At 35.7% G+C, this 18,742-nt stretch overlaps 1 protein-coding gene across 1 annotated transcript; it reads left to right on the top strand.

The window, feature by feature from the left end:
* Positions 1–15,094: 15,094 nt before the first annotated feature.
* On the top strand, positions 15,095–18,049 carry LOC139889797 (uncharacterized). The gene is made up of 4 exons (XM_071872727.1): positions 15,095–16,574; positions 17,021–17,093; positions 17,332–17,424; positions 17,953–18,049. Exons 1-4 carry the CDS (start codon positions 15,095–15,097, stop codon positions 18,047–18,049), a joined length of 1,743 nt encoding a protein of 580 aa, XP_071728828.1.
* Positions 18,050–18,742: the final 693 nt, after the last annotated feature.

The raw sequence follows: 18,742 nt of genomic DNA on the forward strand, positions 1-18,742 counted from the left end.
TTTAGCCAAAGTCTCCGATGATATCGCTTCCCGAATGGGAAGAAACAAGGCACTCTTCGTCAATCGATCAACTATCAACCAAATCAAATCGAATTGGGTTCTCGCCGTTTTAGGTAACTTTGTGATGAAATCCATGGTAATGTGCTCCCATTTCCATTTCGGGATTTCTAACGGTTGTAACTTACCATACGGCTTTTGGTGCTTGGCCTTAACTTGCAAACACGTGACGCATTGCTCAACATACTTTACAACATCACGTTTCATGCCCGGCCACCAATAATCTTTCCTTAAGTCAAGATACATTTTCGTCGCGATCGGATGAATGGAATACTTTGACTTATGTGCTTCATCAAGTAGCACTTGTCGATAATCACCCATCTTAGGCACCCACACTCTTCCTTGAAAAGACAACAAACTACGCGAACCCATAGTAATGAATTCCGATTGTCCCACAATTCGTTCCGCATGCTTGTTGTGAACGTAAGCCTCTATTTGAATCACACCAAGTTTTTCAAGAAAATCGTTAGTAATAATCATACGTAACAATCCCAATCGTAACGCCGGGTGATGACTCTTTCGACTTAACGCATCCGCGACCACATTCGCCTTGCCCGGATGATAAAGTATCTCACAATCGTAGTCTTTCACCACATCCATCCATCTACGTTGACGATAATTCAAATCTCTTTGATCAAAAAGATGTTTCAAACTCTTGTGATCCGAATAAATTGTACACTTGACACCATACAAGTAATGGCGCCAAATTTTCAACGCATGAACAACCGCCGCCAACTCAAGATCATGAGTCGGATATCTCGTCTCGTGTTCCTTTAATTGTCGAGAGGCATAAGCGATGACTTTACCCCTTTGCATTAGAACACAACCGAGCCCATTTAAAGAAGCATCACAATAGACCGTCATGTCTTCCACCCCTTCCGGCAAAACTAGCACCGGAGCTTGACACAACTTCTCTTTTAACAATTGAAAAGCAATTTCTTGCTCGTTCTCTCAATTAAATCTCGCATTATTTCTCGTTAACTTCGTCAATGGAGAAGCGATCTTAGAAAAGTCTTGGATAAACCGACGATAATAACCGGCCAATCCGAGAAAACTTCGGATTTCCGTAGGCGTAGTCGGTCGTCCCCAACTCTTTACCGTCTCTATCTTCCCTGGATCTACTTGAATACCATTTTCGTTCACAATGAGGCCAAGGAATTGAACTTCCCTTAGCTAAAATTCACATTTGGAGAATTTAGCATACAACTTCTCCTTCCGCAACGTCTTTAACACACTCCGCAAATGATGTTCATGTTTCTTCATACTCTTCGAATAGACAAGATTGTCGTCGATGAACACAATTACCGACTTGTCCAACATAGGTTGGCACACTCGGTTCATGTGATCCATGAATGCCGCCGGTGCATTCGTAAGACCAAAAGGCATAACTACGAATTCAAAATGCCCATAACGCGTTCGAAAAACCGTTTTCTCGATGTCTTCCTCACGGACCCGCATTTGGTGATAGCCGGACCGTAGGTCGATTTTAGAGAAATACGTTGCACCTTGGAGTTGGTCGAACAAATCGTCAATCCTAGGCAATGGATAACGATTCTTGATCGTCATTTTGTTCAACTCCCGATAATCGATGCACATCCGCATACTACCATCCTTCTTCTTCACGAATAAAACCGAAGCGCCCCATGGCGAAGCACTCGGTCGAATGAAACCCTTTTCAAGTAGCTCTTGGGTTTGATCTAACAACTCTTGCATTTCTGTCGGCGCTAAACGATAAGGAGTTTTAGCAATGGGGGTAGACCCCGGAACCAACTCAATGCGAAATTCAACTTGTCTTTCCGCCGGAACACCCGGTAACTCATCCGAAAAAACGTCTTCAAATTCACTCACCACCGGAATTTCACGAATGGGTGGTGGCTCATCACGAGTATCAACAACATGGGCAAGAAAAACCATGCCACCACCAACAAGAAAACGACGTGCCCGTGCAAAAGTGCATATCGGCACAAGTCCTCTTCGTTTATCGCCATGAATAATTAACTCTCCCCCACTTGGGGTCTTCACTCGAATAGATTTTTCATGGCATGCAATATCGGCTCTATTATGATCGAGCCAATCCATACCAACAACGATATCAAAATCACCCAAAGTCATCGGGATGAGATCGATTTTAAAGTTTTCGGCACCAAACACAACATTACAATTTTTACACACATCAACCACTAGTACCGTCTTGCCATCTTCTATTTCAACTTATACCGGACGACTTAACTTAGCTAACGGTTTATTAAGTTTAGGCACAAATTTTGGTGACACAAACGACAAGTTTGCACCACTATCAAAGAGTATCCTTGCCGGATTGGAATTAACCATGAAAGTACCTGAGACAACTTCACTAGATTGCTTGGCCTCCTCATTGGTCATCAAATAATTTCGACCCCTAGCCGTACCCGCCGCCTTCTCTAATCGCTTAACATTATCGTTGCGCAATTCGGGACACTCCGGACTCTTGTGCCCCTCTTTGTTACAATTAAAACAAACGATTTTGTTAGAAGATGAGTTCGTACAATCACGGGCCAAGTGCCCTTGTCGACCACAATTGTAGCACGTGGGCCCAAAACTCTTAGAAGCCGTCTTTTTCGCACTACCGACGCTCTCAGCCACACTCTTGTTCTTCTTGTTCGAGTGGCTAGTAGCTTCAAATTTTCGTTTGTCAAAGGTGAAGTCACTCTTTCTTGGAGCAAGCGACTCAAAACCCTTAGCGATATCAAATAGCTCGTCAAAAGTCTTCGCCGAATTCCTACTAATCCTTTCTTGATAGTTATCATTCAAGGTTCGGTAGAAATCTTCTTTCAACATGTGATCGTTCTCTTCATACTCCGGGCAAAATTGGGTCTTTGATAAGAAAGTGGACTTGAGAGTGTTCAAATCCATTGACCCTTGCCTTAAAGTACGTAACTCGTCCTTAAGCTTTGAAAGATCGGCCGAAGTTCGGTACTCCTTGAAAAATTCTTCTTTAAACTCGTCCCACGTCAAACTCATACTTTGTTCTTCGCCATAAAGTCGGATTTTCGCATCCCACCACAACTTGGCATCACCCCTCATCATGCTACTACCAAACCTCGTCTTTTTATCGAGAGGGCACTCACTAGTACGGAAAGCCCCCTCCATATCAGAGATCCATCGAGCACTCTTGAGTGGGTCTCATTCACCCTCAAAGGTGGGAGGTTGAGCATCTTTGAAGTTTTTATAGTGGAAGTCTCGTCTTCCCGCGTTATCCTCTTTAAGAACAATCTTAACTTGTTCCTTGACTAGATTGACTACTTGTTCGTCAATCGAATCCAAGAACATCTTCTTAACATCCTCTAAGAAGGCCTCATGACGCCTTTGCATAATGGCCTCAACCTTGGCCGTAAACTCAACATCCTCGCTCAAAACCCCTTCATTGATCTCAGGTCCGTTTCTCGTCTTCATACTATAAAACATAAATGGTTAAGCAACGAACGAGAAAACCTAACACATATGAATGTACATATACATCACACTACCCCATCTTGCTCAACAATCGTCGTACATCGCTTGTTTGACACGATTTGAACCCGTAACAATGGTAGCTAATCATTGTTACGCGAGCACGTCGCATTAACTTGCTAGTACAACGTCTATCTCGCTTGATGATTGCTATCACAACACAAAACAATTAGCGCAAGGTTAGTTCACATAACCTAAGCACTAATCAACTCCCGGTCCGACTCGTCTCCTACAAGTCCCGCATAAAGCGCATATACAAATAAATCTAAGTCTAGGCACCTATCTCAAGTCGCATAAATCCCTTAGACCATGCTCTGATACCACTTGTAACAACCCAACCCAATATACAATCGAACACGTGTAATAATTTTTTTTATTATTTTACAGTGGAGTGCGCCACGCGCACACCTCAGGGTGCGCGACGCGCACGGGCCCACATACAGTTCTGTCCGATTTCGTCAATTTTCAATTAAAGTTCTCCCACTTCCCGACATATTTAGACGAAACGCTTTTCACAATATGTTATAATGGTTAAAACTCACACGATTCAATAATAAAATGAGTTTTACAAAACGAGGCCCACATCGGCCGTTTTACGAGTTTCATACAAAAGTTCGAGTTTCGACCGCACTAGTTTAAATTCCAAACGACACTATGAGCATGGTGTTTGGGGTTAAACTACCCAAATCTCGGTCAAACTCCAAAGCTATCACATCCCAAATGCGTCCCCTAAATAACAAGTGGGATCTCTAATCCAATCAAAGGCCCTTACCCTTGTCAACGCCGGAGCCTATAAAAAGATAAACAACGAGAGGGTAAGAAAAGCTTAGTGAATGCAATAATTATACCCATATATATATAACATACCTACTTGCAATCACTTACACATATACCGCATACATGCTAGCAATACAATTAGCATACCATCTCAAGTACAAAGCTAATGATCTCCAACAAACCGCTACTAGCGTAATCAATAACATATAATCGACATAATATAATATGCTACAAAACAAAATACACAACCATAGTTAACCATTCTCGCGTCATGGTGCTACCGGCTCTTTGGTTCACACCATACGCATTTGTCATGATGCTACCGGCTCTTTGGTTCACATCACAACTCGAGTCATACTCACGCTAGAGTGCTACCGGCTCTTTGGTTCACACTCTAACAACGCTAAGGTGCTACCGACTCTTTGATTCACACCCTAACAAATCGTGCTATAGCGCTACCGGCTCTTTGGTTCACACTATAACACACGTACTATGACGCTACCGGCTCTTTGGTTCACATCATAGCACGCTCGCACATACTATGGCACTACCGGCTCTTTGGTTCATACCATAGCATACAAATAAATACATTACATACATATGCATATAATCATTCCACTCACCTTAACGATTTGGTGACGATTTATACCTCCACAAGCTTCAAAGCAAGGTACCTAATATAATAAGTACTCGATCAACAAAAAAACTTGTTGGACTAAATACCAACACTTCACTCATGTGCATTTAATGACTTAAATGCATTAAATGCCCCATTTTCACCAAAACCGCCCTTTAAGGGTCATGACCATCATTAATCACTTAAAAGCTAGTGATTAAGGTCCAACAACACTAACCATTACACAATTAGGGTTTTTCATACCCATATTTCCCAATTAGGTCAATCATTAGCCCTTTGACTAATTTAAAGTCAACACACCCATTTCGGGTCATCCACTAACCCATCTAACACCCATTTACTAATTAACTAGGTGTGCTAGTGATTAACTAACCAATTAGAACTCATAAACATCACTTAACATTTTGAAACCCTAGGTTAGTCACCATTGAGTCTTCATGACTCCATCTTACCCAAGAACACCCAAAATCACCAAATATGGGTTTTATGTTCTTCATTTACCCAAACCCTAACCCTTACACAAAATCAAAGTAAGGAAATTAAAGTTAGAACATACCACTACAACCACAACGGAGCTAGAGAGGAGATGAACAACTTTAATACCCGCACTTTGGTCCGAGAACAACTTCTTCCTCTTGGATTTAAGCTTTCTCTCTCAAGAATCACACTCTCTTTCTAAAATTAAAGTGATATGGATATGGTAGTTGAAAATGGAGTTAATGATACTCCACAAACTGACTAACTGGCCTTTAACTCGTCCACAAGTGAAATTACCAAAAAGCCCATCAAAATATCTCATTAAAACAGCAAAAACCCAGCTACAGTAGGGAGTGCGCCGCTCCCTTTGGTGTGCGCGGCACGCACTAAGCTCAGATTGCTCTCTGACTTCTGTTTAACTGCACAATCATTCCCACAATTTATGTACTCTATATACTCTGCTGTACAATGAAGATTAGGGTCTTACAAAAATGCATTTACCGTAGATTTACATTTTTACTTTCAACTTATAACTAAATAACTATGATATATTTCAAAAGAAACGTATATCTAACAAAAATAAACAATCAAATTACATATTTATTTTTTCATAATTTACGTTTGATAGTAAATTCAACAAATTATGTTCTATCTTCGACAAATTTTATGCATTCTTGTGGAAAAATATTAATTATGTCATATTATATTTATTTTTCCTATACTACATTTTTGTTTTCATCGCATATTATGAAATATTATACAGTAGCATTTTTTTAACATCTAATGGATATCCATTAACTCGCTTAATCCAGTGGATATATGTGACGATCGCTCCAAATCCATATGGACGAACACGTCATTCATCGATTTCATTGCGAGGTATTTGACCTCTATATGATACGTTTTGTAAACATTGCATCCTTTTGAAAAGGCACACCATAAATGAATATTTAAATCAAAGGTTTTCGACATCTGATGATTTCTACATATAGACAATCACCGTAATATAATAGTTTACAATGATACTTCCGTTGACAATGCAGTCAAAATAAGATACTTGGTGATGATTTGGTGAATGCAACGTTTCCTTGAAAAATATGTCATGTAAGACTCCAGGCACATAGCTTGTCTAACATATAAGCAAACAGCGGAAGACTTCTAGGAACCTGAGAATAAACATGCTAACAAGTGTCAACACAAAGGTTGGTGAGTTCATAGTTTTAGTGTTTCGCATAATTTGTATATAAAAGTGGATCACAAGATTTCAGTTGTTTCATCCAGAAACGTTTATCAATAGATTCTACATAACAGAGCACCCTGGTAACTAAACTTTAACGTTATAATGATAAATACCCCATTCGTTTTAATACACGCAAACCAACGTGTCCTAAACTCAAATAACACACGTCCGTTAAAAGGCTAGCGCTCTAGCTCGGACGGGGATGTCAAGCCCTATGGATCCATATACTGTTATTCGCGCCCACCAGTCCATATCCTATGTACTGGCAGCTACTAGTTACCAAAGCTAAGGGATTTTCGGTTCAAACTCAGTGTAGAATTAAGTATGTACTTGTATCCATTGAGTTTAAAATAAATTGCATGTATTCTCAGTCCAAAAATATATATTGCAAAAGCAATTAAAAGGGGAGCAAATGAAACTCACCTTAGCAGCATATAAAGTCGTTCACCAAAATGTGACTGAAACTCGGATTACCAAATAACCGTAGATCTCAACCTAGAGAACATATGTTGGTCAATAAATGTCTATCAAGCTAGGTCAGGTCATAGTGTATCATAATCCTAATGCTCGAGATCGACATATAATAGTTATCCAAAGTCGTTTCAAAAAGTCAATTTTGACAATAGTTCAACAAAACGAGACGTGCCTTATATAAGGATTCATTTACTCGGTTGGTAATATTTAAAAGTTTACTTTATCAGTCTCGTAAACAAGTTGTTTAAATCTTAATTATAGATTCAAAAGCAATTTCAATTAACGTCAAACATAATTCAGTTGATCATATCTTTTAATCCGTTCATCGAAACTATTCGATATCTAAATGAAAAGTTATTGATTTTTCGCCAGCTTTCCAAAAACATGTATATCATATACCTTTTACCAGTAATATATGTATTTAATTAGTGATTCATTATAAACTGTTTAACGACGAAATTTAGCATACAAGCATATATAAATATATATACTCGAGCACTAGACATGGATACATAATTAATATATAAAAGATAAGATATGAGTGCTTACGTATCAGTATTGAGATTCAATATTGTAGGAAAGTACGTAGACGTAACGGAGATGATAAACACTAGTTTTGATTCACAAATATACCCCCGAACATTACCCATAACCTCCTTGGCAATAACCCATAATTTCCTTAGCTCTATCCCGCTTGAAAACCATTTTGAAAGTGACACGCTCATAACCTCGTCGTAGTATTTTATGTATAATACTAATTAATAATATTAATAATAATAAGATTAATAATAATAATAATAATAATAATAATAATAATAATAATAATAATAATAATAATAATAATAATAATAATAAATACGGAGTAATATATAATTTAGAGAAAGAAGTGTGAAAACTGAGCAATTTATAGAACCTTTTCTGAAAAAGTACCCCATGCGATCGCATGGGATTTGTGCTTCAAGGCCATGCGATCGCATGGCCCTCTGATCCAGCTCACAAACTTTTAACTTTTTGTTTGTCGACATAATTTTATATAATATATACAATATGTTTAATTTATATAATTAATTATATATTATATTAAATTCACATGCATAGTTGACTTGTAATTTTTGTTCCGATGACTCGTACGTTGTCACTCGACTTATGTCCCGGTTCCAGTTTCTCGAACGCATTTTCGTACGCTTAGAAAACTCGCAATTTACGTTTTGTGACTCGTACCTTTGTCAAAATATAGTCTTAAATTATCAATAAACTATATCATTCAAAGTGTATCTTAAACTTTCGAGTGTTTTGGTCATTTACTTCTATAAATCATTGTCTCGCTATTTGTTGATATATAATAACAAATCGTTTTATGACCAAGTTAATATATATTTTCAACATTCATAAACACGTTTTAAATATACGTCGCAATTTATTCATACAATTAATATTCCAACTTATCATATATATTCAAATAAATATTTAAACCAATAAGTTTAATGTACGGTATTAAACAATTAAAACGTTGTTACGTTTTCAAGTTATAGTATATATATGTATCTATTTACATATAATGGTTTGCGAATCATTGAGAACAATCGAAGGGTAATTGAATAGTTCAAAATTTTGAGATTTAACTTCATAGACTTTGTTTATCATGTCGGAAACGTTAAAGATTAAGTTTAAATTTGGTCAGAAATTTCCGGGTCATCACAGTACCTCCCCGTTAAAGAAATTTCGTCCCGAAATTTGAGTGAGGTCGTCATGGCAAACAATAAAAATGTTTTCATGATGAATATGTGTTGATAAATAGAATTTTTATCACCGTTGAATAATATGGATAAAACAATCCAATTACTCGAAGTGTATGAGAGAAGTTATCGTAATAGAGTGAAATGAAAGAATAGAGATTCGTCTTAACTTTAGACGTAGTTACGATTGATTTCCGGAATTTAAGGAATAGAAAATCTTCATAATCTAAATAAGATTTGATTCTTCGGAATTTGCGGAAATTAGGATTTTCTTTGATTAAATGCGTAATCTGCCTCGATTGCTATGTCTGATATTTCGCTATAAATTGACCTCTTCCGTTTCATTTATTTTCAACACTCCTATAATCTTCTTTCTTATTTCATACATCCCAATAGATTGTGAAAATGCTTAATCTAGTTCTGATTCTTGATATTTTCCTAGCTATCGTATCCTTCATTCTTCTTTTTCATCTGCCACCAGAGAAAGTTATTTTCTTCTACTATTACCTTGGGGTTATAGTGTTTTTCATTCTCCCGTGTCTTTATATTGCTATACGCATTGATATACACGGTTCGTAATTTCGGGGTTGTTATCGGGCTTTATATTCTCCATTATATTTCGGAGCTTCATGCTTTCGTTTTCTCTTCCCGACCTTAAGTCAAGCGGATAATGGTCCAGAATTCGTAGGTATGAAGTTTCAGATGAACATAACTAATGTTCTAAGAAAGAAATGGTAATAGCACAATCTGACTTGTCAAATTACCAGAATACCTCGAAAAAGACCGAATCATTAAGAAAATATTTTCTTGATATTTTTAGAGATTATATAGAATGAAAGAGTTATGTAACATGGTTCATGATGAGGGTATGATCTGTGAACCTTTATCACGTTCCATTAGAAACTCAGCATGACTTACTGTAATATAATCACGTTGATCAAGTGTCATTATATTATACTAACTCATGCTTCAATTCCTAACATTACTTCAAAACATTTATATTTTAAACTTGAAAGTTTCAGAATTTAGAAACTAAAATAGTTTCTTTTATGGAGTAACACAGATATCGTAAGGAGAAAATTGATTTCCGATAAGAATGATTATGGAATTATCTCCAGAAATATGGAGGATATTTATAATGAAAGATACGATGATATCTTAGAATTTCTAATATCAGAGGATGATGAAGAATATTGTCCGCAAGGGTTTAGATTCGGAAGCAAGGTATTCGTTAATGGCTTCAGCAGATACTGAATCATTTGGATTCTTTGAAGACAGGTTTCGTCCTTGGGATTTAGCCTCTTTCATACTTTGCTCAATCCGTTTTCCAGTTCCAAACTTTCTCTTTTTCTGAGCTTTGCCAGCACACTATCCTTTATCATCAAACTTTTTACTGTTAAGGTCATTTACAGTTTTTGCTGCTTCATCAGCATTTTTCAAGATTTCGAGAACTAGTTCGTAGTTTAAGGTGTTTTTCAGAAACTTCACATTCGGAGTAAATAAGTCTAGGAGATAGACATTATATGTTTATATATAACTGTTGGCGTAGAATTGCTGCGAAATTCGAAATACTGATTGCTAATTCCCGGTAGTTGGTATGGCAATTATCGTTAGAAGATGTAGATGAGTACATGATAGGGTTTCAATGAGTATAAGGATTTTTCGGAAGGTCAAGGATCAATGAAGTTGTTGGTAAATTTACTGCTAATGTGGTGGAACATAAAAGGTTCCCCAGTAACAAGAACGTATATATCAAGATTACAATAAGGCTTAATCTGAAAAGTTGAAGTTGACTGGTTGGAAGTGTGGTAAAACTGGATACTTTGAAAAGGAATTGCAAGGTTATTTTTGGTAAAAACAATACCAAAGGATCTTTCACAGTTTTGAAGTCAAAGTATAGCTTTGAAAGATGTAGAGATCTAAGAATGATTTCACCGGTTCAGAGTTATGACTTGGATTCTGATCAGTCAATATCAGAATATGTAATTGAATTTGTATGAAAACGATTGTATATCGTTGCGAGCATTGTTAATAAATTTTTTTTTTTGAATCAAGGTTGAAGAATGTACAGTGTAACATATTAATTGTGAACTTCCATATTTTCCGAGTATTACCTACCCGTTAAAGATTTCACAAGTAATATTTTGTACAAAAGAATTTTTCATTACAGTCTTTATGAAAATATCTGTATGTATATTTTCTTCGAATGTAATTCGGATCATAGTAAGCTCATTTGATTTTTGGCTTGAATGAGAAATGAATAATCTCTAAAACATTAGAGATTACATAATCTTCGCGGAGTATTTCACTAATGAAATCAATACTTCATTATTTATTCTTTTTCCTTGGTGAAGGATGTTGATTGCTCGGAGAATTTTTTTTTTTTTTTTTTTTTTGAACCTTACAAGGCACAGATGATGTTTTCTGGAAAGTTTCGAGTACATCGAAAATGAAAATGTAAAATCAATTATGTAATTGAATAATACACTTGGTTTATTATGAAATGGAATTCATTAAGTTGAAACAGAGATTGTAGTTAACGAAGGTTAAGTTGTTAACGAAGGATGTACATCATAGCATATTAATAATATGAATTTAACCGAGTAATATTTACCCTTTTTCAATTCATACAGAATTGCTTAGTACGAAAAGATTTACGATGGTTTTAAAATTTATATATATAAGATATACATATAAATTCTTTAGAGGAAATGAGTTATTACTTCATAACTCATTGATACAATATACTCGTTGTTGATTCGTAATGATGTCCAGGGTGCTTTCTTGAACTGACGGAGCTCGTGATGTTAGAGGCGATGTTGACAGCACTGACTGTGCTGGTGAGGCTAAGGGTACTATTGATGCTATTTGTAAAAAAGTCTATCTTGTACCTTACGTACCATTCTTGTCAGGGTTTCTACTCTTCCTTCTATCATTTATATTCATTAGATTTACGGTTAGAACTGGGATAAATAATCTCTAAGATTTTAGAGATTACCTAATCGTCGTAGAATATTTCTCTGATGAAGTTATGAATCAATACTTCATCATTTATTGTTATTGGTACCCCTTGGTATCTATGGTGAGTATGATGTTGATATCCGAGGTACAGATTGTGATGTTGAGGTGTGTGATGGGGATGTTGTTATTGGTGGTGGTAATAATACTGTTGGTGTTGATGATGGTGGTACTGGTTATGCTGCTGGTGCTGCTGCTGGTGTTTGTAATCATTGCACCATATTCTCCAAAGCCACTACCCGAGCGCGAAGCTCGTTGACTTCTTCTATTATACTTGGATGATTGGTGGTTTGGACAAGCGGATGAATAAGATTTAGAATATTGGATATTACGTAGTCATTGCGAGCTGTTCTGGAAATGAGGGTGAAAATGGTGTTACGAACGGGTTCGCCGGTAAGTGCTTCAGGTTCTTCACCAAGAGGTGAATGTGGTGGATGGAAGGGATCGCCTTCTTCTTGTCTCTAATGATTAAGTAGATTACGAACCCATCCCCAATTCATCCAGAATAGATGATGGCTAATTGGTTGATCCATTCCGGTTACACTGTCTTCGGAATTCAGGTGAATATCCATATCGGAATAGCTGTTAGAGTTTAAGGAATTTGAACTAGATACGGGATCCATCTTGTATAATTAGGGAGATGATTTTTGATATGAATTAGATTATAGAATTTAGTTTGGTATTCTTCAATACATAATTTACATATATATATATATATATATATATATATATATATATATATATATAATACCAAATTCCATAAATCACGGAGAAATTTTCGGAAGATGTCAGGAAAAGTTTACAGTAACAGATACGCTAAGATATGAATTTTGTCTATACACTATTCATGCAATCAATGCAGTAAAACGTGTCTAGACTTAAGAATGATAAGCATGTAATTTCCGACAAGAAATGATAAGCAAAACTTTTAACATGCAGACACGGTCGAAGTCCAGACTTACTAATGCATCTTAACAACTATCAGTTAGACACACGCATGCAAGACCTGGTTCGCTAGGACCAACGCTCTGATACCAACTGTGACGATCGCTCCAAATCCATATGGACGAACACGTCATTAATCGATTTCATTGCGAGGTATTTGACCTCTATATGATACGTTTTGTAAACATTGCATTCTTTTGAAAAGGCACACCATAAATGAATATTTAAATCAAAGGTTTTCGACATCTGATGATTTCTACATATAGACAATCACCGTAATATAATAGTTTACAATGATACTTCCGTTGACAATGCAGTCAAAATAAGATACTTGGTGATGATTTGGTGAATGCAACGTTTCCTTGAAAAATATGTCATGTAAGACTCCAGGCACATAGCGTGTCTAACATATAAGCAAACAGCGGAAGACTTCTAGGAACCTGAGAATAAACATGCTAACAAGTGTCAACACAAAGGTTGGTGAGTTCATAGTTTTAGTGTTTCGCATAATTTGTATATAAAAGTGGATCACAAGATTTCAGTTGTTTCATCCAGAAACGTTTATTAATAGATTCTACATAACAGAGCACCCTGGTAACTAAACTTTAACGTTATAATGATAAATACCCCATTCGTTTTAATACACGCAAACCAACGTGTCCTAAACTCAAATAACACACGTCCGTTAAAAGGCTAGCGCTCTAGCTCGGACGGGGATGTCAAGCCCTATGGATCCATATACTGTTATTCGCGCCCACCAGTCCATATCCTATGTACTGGCAGCTACTAGTTACCAAAGCTAAGGGATTTTCGGTTCAAACTCAGTGTAGAATTAAGTATGTACTTGTATCCATTGAGTTTAAAATAAATTGCATGTATTCTCAGCTTAAAAATATATATTGCAAAAGCAATTAAAAGGGGAGCAAATGAAACTCACCTTAGCAGCATATAAAGTCGTTCACCAAAATGTGACTGAAACTCGGATTACCAAATAATCGTAGATCTCAACCTAGAGAACATATGTTGGTCAATAAATGTCTATCAAGCTAGGTCAGGTCATAGTGTATCATAATCCTAATGCTCGAGATCGACATATAATAGTTATCCAAAGTCGTTTCAAAAAGTCAATTTTGACAATAGTTCAACAAAACGAGACGTGCCTTATATAAGGATTCATTTACTCGGTTGGTAATATTTAAAAGTTTACTTTATCAGTCTCGTAAACAAGTTGTTTAAATCTTAATTGTAGATTCAAAAGCAATTTCAATTAACGTCAAACATAATTCAGTTGATCATATCTTTTAATCCGTTCATCGAAACTATTCGATATCTAAATGAAAAGTTATTGATTTTTCGTCAGCTTTCCAAAAACATGTATATCATATACCTTTTACCAGTAATATATGTATTTAATTAGTGATTCATTATAAACTGTTACAACGACGAAATTTAGCATACAAGCATATATAAATATATATACTCGAGCACTAGACATGGATACATAATTAATATATAAAAGATAAGATATGAGTGCTTACGTATCAGTATTGAGATTCAATATTGTAGGAAAGTACGTAGACGTAACGGAGATGATAAACACTAGGTTTGATTCACAAATATACCCCCGAACATTACACATAACCTCCTTGGCAATAACCCATAATTTCCTTAGCTCTATCCCGCTTGAAAACCATTTTGAAAGTGACATGCTCATAACCTCGTCGTAGTATTTTATGTATAATACTAATTAATAATATTAATAATAATAAGATTAATAATAAGATTAATAATAATAATAATAATAATAATAATAATAATAATAATAATAATAATAATAATAATAATAATAATAATAAATACGGAGTAATATATAATTTAGAGAAAGAAGTGTGAAAACTGAGCAATTTATAGAACCTTTTCTGAAAAAGTACCCCATGCGATCGCATGGGATTTGTGCTTCAAGGCCATGCGATCGCATGGCCCTCTAATCCAGCTCACAAACTTTTAACTTTTTGTTTGTCGACATAATTTTATATAATATATATAATATATTTAATTTATATAATTAATTATATATTATATTAAATTCACATGCATAGTTGACTTGTAATTTTCGTTCCGATGACTCGTACGTTGTCACTCGACTTATGTTCCGATTCCGGTTTCTCGAACGCATTTTCGTACGCTTAGAAAACTCGCAATTTACGTTTTGTGACTCGTACCTTTGTCAAAATATAGTCTTAAATGATCAATAAACTATATCATTCAAAGTGTATCTTAAACTTTCGAGGGGGGTGGGGGTTATGGTCAACCAAAAGAGGGGTTGTGTTTCCGTGCCTTGAGAAGCTTGTTATTAACAAATGTCCAAATCTGGTCGAAGTATCAATCGAAGCACTGCCTTCGCTAAGTCATCTTGAAATAAAGGAGTGTCTTCACGATGTGTTGACAAGTTTAATTCGTGCAGCTTCATCGGTCACAGAGTTAATACTAGGTTGTATTTCAGGTCTTACTGATGATGTGTTCATGAGAGGTTTTGGAGATCATCTGAGGGAACTTGAAAAGGTAATCATCTCGTCATGTGATGGGATAAGATGCTTGTGGGTATCAGAAGCAAAGGCAAGCGTGGTTCTTGAGAGTTTAAGGGAGTTGGAAGTACGAAATTGTGATAATTTGATAAGTCTTGGAGAGAGAGTGGAGGAGGATGATGATGATGATGACGACAAGAGTGGAAGCAATCACTTTGCATCTCTTATAGAGTTGGAAATAGGGAGTTGTAAGAGTATTGAGCGTTGTAGTTGTCCAAACAACATTGAGAGATTGAGTATTTGGGGATGTGATTCAATTAGAGACGTTTCTTTTTCATCGGGAGGAGGGCAGACTCTCAAGTCAATTTATATTGATGGATGTAACAAAGTAATGAAAAAGGAGTTGGGAGGAGGATATGAAGGAGGAGACAAGACTCAGATGTTTATCAACAACAACAACAACAACAATACAGGGATGCCATCGCTTGAATATCTATATATCACACGTTTTCCACATCTGAAAATCATCGTTGAATTGAATTGCTTCCTTCATATCACCAATTTAATAATAAATGATTGTGAAAGTTTGGAGTCAATACCTGATGTACAACTGCCGAAACTCATCTTCTTAACACATCTGGTAATTTACAACTGTCCAAGTTTGGGTGTTTCATTTCCTGGTGGGCTTTGGCCTCCTAAATTGCAAAACTTAATAATAGGTAAGTTGAAGAAGCCGATATCAGAGTGGGGCCCACAGGAATTCCCACCCTCACTTGTTGAACTAACCTTATATGGTGGGGGATCGTCAGGAAATGAGGATGATGCGAGTATTATTATTAGTGATGACCATTTGTATTGTCTTCTTCCATCGTCTCTCACCTCTCTCCATATAGAAGATTTGAAGGAAATGGAAACAATATCAAAGGGACTGCAACACCTCACATCCCTCAAACATCTTGAAATTCAAGACTGCCCAAAGATTAAACATATCTTATTTCCATCATCTCTTACTTCTCTCCGGATACAAGATTTGAAGGAATTGGAAACAATTTCAAAGGGACTGCAACACCTCACCTCCCTCCAACATCTTGAAATTCAAGACTGCCCAAAGATGAAAGATCTACCGAAAATGCAGTTGAGTTCACTTCTCAGTTTGAGAATCATTGGTTGCCCGAAGCTGAAAAAAAGGCATATCAAAAGTAATAGTAAAGAATCCTACAACTACATGCCCCTAATCTCCCATATCCCCGAAATCGACATACGGGATGAATAATGTGGGTTTGGTGTTTATTAGTACCGGTGTGTCATTCCCGTCACCTAAAATACTAAGCTTCGAAAGTATGAAGAGGTAGACGCATGCTGGACGATTCATCGAGTGTGTCAGGTATGATTTGTTTACTTTTGACCCACCATTTCATTATATCATGCATGTAATCAATCACCAAATCATTATATGTAATCAAATTATTTTTTAACAGAAACTCTGAATTGGTTATTTGGTAAGTCCATATACACTGGAATTTTTTTCTTGTTTTCAAGATTACCAAACAAATACTCATTTCCGATATTCCATCATTGATTTATCCGCTTCTTTGATCATATCACATGATTCTCACTTTATCATATCACATGTTTCTCTTTGTAGCTCAACGGTTGTGGTGTAGATACAGTGCTGAAACTGCTGCTGTAGGGGATCTAATATTCATGGTTTACGGGAGGTATGACCTGTCTATACTTTCTAGTCTCCTACTTTGTATATAATCTGAGGAATAATTCTCATATATTGTATTCTAAAAATATCAACTAAGCAGAAAACTTATGTCAATTACTTAAGTAAACAGGTAAATAATAGGGCGGCTGGACCCAGTCCAGTCCAACCAAACCTGCTTTGACCTTACTCAAACACTTCTAATTTTCCACCTTTGATTGACTCGTGCTATTATGGTTAACATGCAGGACACCAAGCAAAGGAGTTGAATACTTGGTTGAGGTGTCAGCAGCAGATGGTGAGGCCATTGCAATAACTCGTGCTGCTGCAAGCAAACGCACGTCAGTCAAATGCAGAAGTTGACCTGTCAGATTGGGATCGTGAAGAGAAGACTATTTCTAGCGACCACGAATCTGATGTTGTAACTGATTCTGAACAAGCTGTTGTGATATGAGTCTGGTCTATCATCTATATTTAAATGATAATTGATGTTTAAGTTTGGAACTGAAAAATTGGAAAAGTCATGGTGGGATATATTTGGATCTAGCGGTGTTGGAAACTCACGTTGATTAGATTATTGATAATTTGGTTGCTTAGTGAGCATGAGTTTGTTACTGGTGATAATTTGTGCATAGTTATAATTTGAGGAATATGTTATGTGGCCATTTAGTAGTTGTAGTATTTTCCCTACTGGATTGATTTATTATTGTCTACCAAGCTCTATGTTAATATAGCTCTTGATTTATTATTGTCTACCAAGCTCTATGGTTTGTTACTGGTGATAATTTGTCTAGAATAGATGTTTTTACTGGTTCTCACTTACCAAAAATGTTTATTAACTAGTCAAATTTGAGAAAAATTGTGACCAGAGCTGATGCCAAAACTCTTAATGGGTACATTTTGGATGTAGTCTTGCTAAAAGTGAAAGGTATAATTTGGAGTGTATCTTTTAGTGAGAACGAGTGATCTTAGTGATTCTTGTTCAGAACAAGTGATCTTAAAAATCTTTGTTGTGATCTCATTCTTAATGGCTCCTTATGACTTATGAGGACAGCTCTTCGTCGATTTTCAAGATATCTATACTTTCTATTAAAGCATGATGACATCATAAAAATGTTATTTCCTTTGTTAATAAAATGAAAATTAATCTAAGCATGGTGGATTATATCATTAACCTAAATAATTTTGAATTAAATCTATACTTTTTATTAAAGTTTTAAAATGATGACATCATAAAAAAAGTTATTTCCTTTGTTAAAAAAATCAAAAAAAGAAAATGAAAAAAAATTTTAAGCATGGTGGGTGATATTATTAACCTAAATAATTTTAAATTAAAATAAATCTTATTAATTATTTTAATGATGTCATTAATAAAAATTATCCAAATTTTAAAAAATTCAAAATAAAGAGAAAAATTCTAAACCTCATGATGACGTCATCAAAATAATTAATTGTATTTAATAAAAATATTAACATATTAATTGTATAATACTATATCTCTTTACGGGATTAATTACTATATATGTATGCGAAATATGTCTCAATAAAATGTTGTAATGTAGGCTTTTATGACAAAGAAAATAGTAATTGTGATGTCTCTAGCCTAAATAATTTTGAATTAAAATAAAATCTTATTAATTATTTTGATGATGTCACATA

This window comes from Rutidosis leptorrhynchoides, chromosome 2 (genome assembly GCF_046630445.1).
Source record: "Rutidosis leptorrhynchoides isolate AG116_Rl617_1_P2 chromosome 2, CSIRO_AGI_Rlap_v1, whole genome shotgun sequence".
Taxonomy (NCBI): domain Eukaryota; kingdom Viridiplantae; phylum Streptophyta; class Magnoliopsida; order Asterales; family Asteraceae; genus Rutidosis; species Rutidosis leptorrhynchoides.